This window comes from Alligator sinensis, unplaced genomic scaffold (assembly GCF_000455745.1).
Source record: "Alligator sinensis unplaced genomic scaffold, ASM45574v1 scaffold117_1, whole genome shotgun sequence".
NCBI classification, from domain to species: domain Eukaryota; kingdom Metazoa; phylum Chordata; order Crocodylia; family Alligatoridae; genus Alligator; species Alligator sinensis.
The window spans coordinates 5,185,382-5,188,799 of NW_005841855.1; the positions used below are offsets into that span (position 1 = coordinate 5,185,382).

The following is a 3,418-nucleotide window of genomic DNA, read 5'->3' on the forward strand; positions in this document are numbered from 1 at the left end:
TTAGAGCCCAGTTTTCCTCCTGCCCAGGCAGGGGGTCGGACTTCAAGATCTACAAGGTCCCTTCCGACCCTACTTCTGTGATTCTATGATATGATGCATAATGTGACACAAGTAGTATTGGCTTTGCTCAAGAACGTAAAAGGATCATCATATTGTCAGCATTCTGGATTTGATCCATTTGAGGTAGTGATGAACTCTTCTTGATTCTGGTGCTGTAGTATTCCTATATTTTCAATGTTTTGTTTTTTAGTATTAAAATAAGAGGTGAGTACTTGCTGATAATTTATGCATAAGAGAGGAGTTAATTATCATCTGCTCCATGCTTCTTCTAAAAGAAAAGTATGGAAAAACTCTGGTCTTATTTAAATGTATGTATATTATATTGGGTAGACTTCAGGTAAAAGTCTCAACAGTATTTAACACTTCATACATATTGGATCTTTCTTTAATATACAACCATCTTTTAAAAAATGTAATTGATAATGCCACTACGCCTTATGCTGAATGAATAATCTGATCTATTGTTTATTTCACAGATCTGTTTCAGCATTGGAAACGCGCTTTATTTTGAGGTAAGTAGTGATGAAGAATTCTTTTTCAGTTTAAAAAAATAGTAAGTTATATCTGGTAAATATTTTGAGCCCTCTTTTTTTTTTTTTACCTGTTATAAAGCCATATGAAAAAATCAGTAGGGTAACTCTTGTTTATAGCAGAGTGGATAGCCCCAGACCAGCACACTGGCTCCAGAACCAGTCTGGATCTGTGTGTGCCAGAGCCAGCATACAGGGCCAGTCCAGGGGGACACTGCAAGCAGTGTGAGCCCCAAACCAACTCCCTGTACTGCATGCAGCACCTGGGGTGTCAGGTCCAGCCTGGATGCCAGCCTGGTCTGCACGTGGTGCTTGGGTTCTAAGACCCACAAGCTAGATCTTGGGGCTCTGTGGGCTGGATCTAGCCTGAGGGTTGTATGTTTGACAACCCCGGTTTATAGGTTAACATAAGTGTGTCAAATTCACCTGTGCTCCTGGACCAGAATTGGACTGCAGAGCTCCTTGCAGGCTAGATCCAGACCACAAGGAGCCTCATGCATCAGATCCAGTCCCAGTGTTAGGGCGAATGGCAGCATGGAGGATTAATGCAGTTGTCAATTGGCCCTCTCCACTGCTGCCAATACCATTCCCCTGCTGGGGCTCCATAGCCCTGCCACTGCCTGCCTGACTCCCAAATTCCTGCTCTCTAGGAACCTCACAGGCTGAATGAAACAGCTTCATGGGCTGTTTTTTTGATACCCTGGGTTAGCATCTGACCCTTGGTCTGTATTTCTATGAAAGTGACATCTGTTTCAGAAATGTCCAGGTCACTTGCCTTTTAAGTCATCCATATTTTATTCAGAGTTAGAATATAATTTAAATGTCAAATAAATTAAAATAATTTGCAACCAAAAAGTATTAATAAAATCCATATAACATGTCAGCCAATTAAGAAGAACATCAGCATTAAATGACCAAAATATAACATTGAGATTTAAACACATTCCCCCCCAATATCCACAGGTTTTAAAGGAGGGTGGCAAAAATGATCAACCCTCTAATCAATTCAGCCTCATCAGACAAAAGCGAGAATGGATCGTTCCACCAGCTGTCATTCAGGAAGGGGTGGACAACTCCAAGAGGAATCCAATTGCTAGAGTAAGTTAAAAACAGTATGGAGGATAACTTTAATGAAACGGTTTGATTTTAATAATAGATTGTCATCCTCTGTTTGGACCAACATCAGAAGGAAATTGGGCACACACTTTGCAAGTGGGTTTCATGCTTATTTGCTGGTAGTGTTGTGCACACAGGGCGTACAGTGTGAATTAAAAACAAGCTGGAATCTTATCGGGGATAAGACACAATGCCGCATTTATTGGAACATAAAACATGCAACATGAAAAGAATAAAGAACAGTAAGGTTATTTGCTTCACTCATTCCCATACATACTCATTCACTCATTCATTCATCTATTCATTCAAAAGAGACACACACACACACAGAAGTTAGACAGGCCTGCAAAGTTAAGGTGTTACCAAGTTTCAAAGTTGCTCAGGGTCAGTCTGGTGGCCGGCCAGGCTGGCCAAGAGAGTTGGAGTCAGGTCTTGTTGGACACGCCCAAAACTCCTTGCAGGTGGAAGAGACCCAAAGCCTTGTCTTTGTGTTCATTCTTTATAGTAATAGCTGTCCATAGAGCCTATGGATTCCGCTGAGTCAGATTCAAAGGCTGTCCTTCTTGCTCTGTTGGCAGGCTGGAATTGGTAGGTCATGATCTTCTGGCTTTGTGGTCTGCAATCTTCAGGGACCATCAATTGCAGTCTTCAGCCATCAGGATGTAGCATGATTTAGTGTTTGGTAATCCTTTATTGCTGACTCTTAAGTTGCTGCAGCTCTTAACCGTTAAACCACAGAGGCTATTTTCACCTGCTGCAAGAAACCTGTCTTTCTGTGTTGCTGGCACACATGTCCATCATTTAGTCTTTTGTTACCTCTTTCCACATAAACCAGATATATCCACACACACCAGACATACCACAAACCCTTACACAAGTGTTTTCCTTATACTAAATTTAAGTTCTAAAGTCATGAGACCAACAGGTCAAATACATTTATGCTAGGCAACAAGAAATTTAAAATAGATGGTTAGTTCCAAATACTAACTTTATCATAATGGTAAAATCTTTTCCTTACATAAAAAGAGAAATAACAAAATAAACAGTTAAAACAATTATAGTCAATAACAAGATAAGCAACTAAAGCAGTTATAGTCACTGCAATACTACAGCAGCAGAGGAGTAATGAGACTGCAATCATGAGTTCCATTGCAGGATCTGCAAGGGTGTGTGCTTTAGTGGGCACAGCCAGTTCTGTCTGCTTCTCCTTCCTGGCGTCGTCCCCTCCTGTCCTGCTTCCTCCAGCCATTTCTTCCTGGCACCATGTTCCATTCCTGTACTGACTCGTTTCCAATGTTTACTCCACAGGACTCACCTCTCAGACCCAATCTATTTGCCTAACTATTACCAGACCCCTCCTGCAGTTCTTTGTCTATTCCCACCTACTTCTCAGTTAGCCCTCCCAACCCACACTGGAACTTAATCCAAATCTCCTTGCCCATGCTGACCCAGTTTGTCCTCCACTCAACTTCTCCAGTTCCCTGTTCTGGTCTCTTTGTCTAGCCAGTCCCAGCCAGAGTACCCTACTCTGGTGTCATCAGGCTGCCTGTCCAATCTGAGCATTTCCCTCTTTGTCTTCTTTGTTCCTCCGCATTCAAATTGGACAATTTCCTTTTTCACAGTGCTCAGATACCAGCGGGGAGGTCATCATGCAGACAGATAAGACATAACTGGCGCCACCCCAGTCCAAGGCATCTGGGATCAGTAATTGT

The 3,418-nt window shown here is 42.1% G+C and overlaps 1 protein-coding gene across 1 annotated transcript in view; it reads left to right on the forward strand.

Moving 5' to 3' along the window:
• The first annotated feature begins 93 nt into the window (after positions 1-93).
• The window catches only part of LOC102368169 (desmoglein-2), a 26,262-nt gene continuing 22,937 nt past the window's right edge, over positions 94-3,418 (forward strand). Inside the window, exons 1-3 of the mRNA XM_025214285.1 lie at positions 94-183; positions 537-572; positions 1,554-1,688. Coding sequence (XP_025070070.1) covers positions 94-183; positions 537-572; positions 1,554-1,688 — 261 coding nt within the window. The remainder of the gene's footprint in view (positions 184-536; positions 573-1,553; positions 1,689-3,418) is intronic.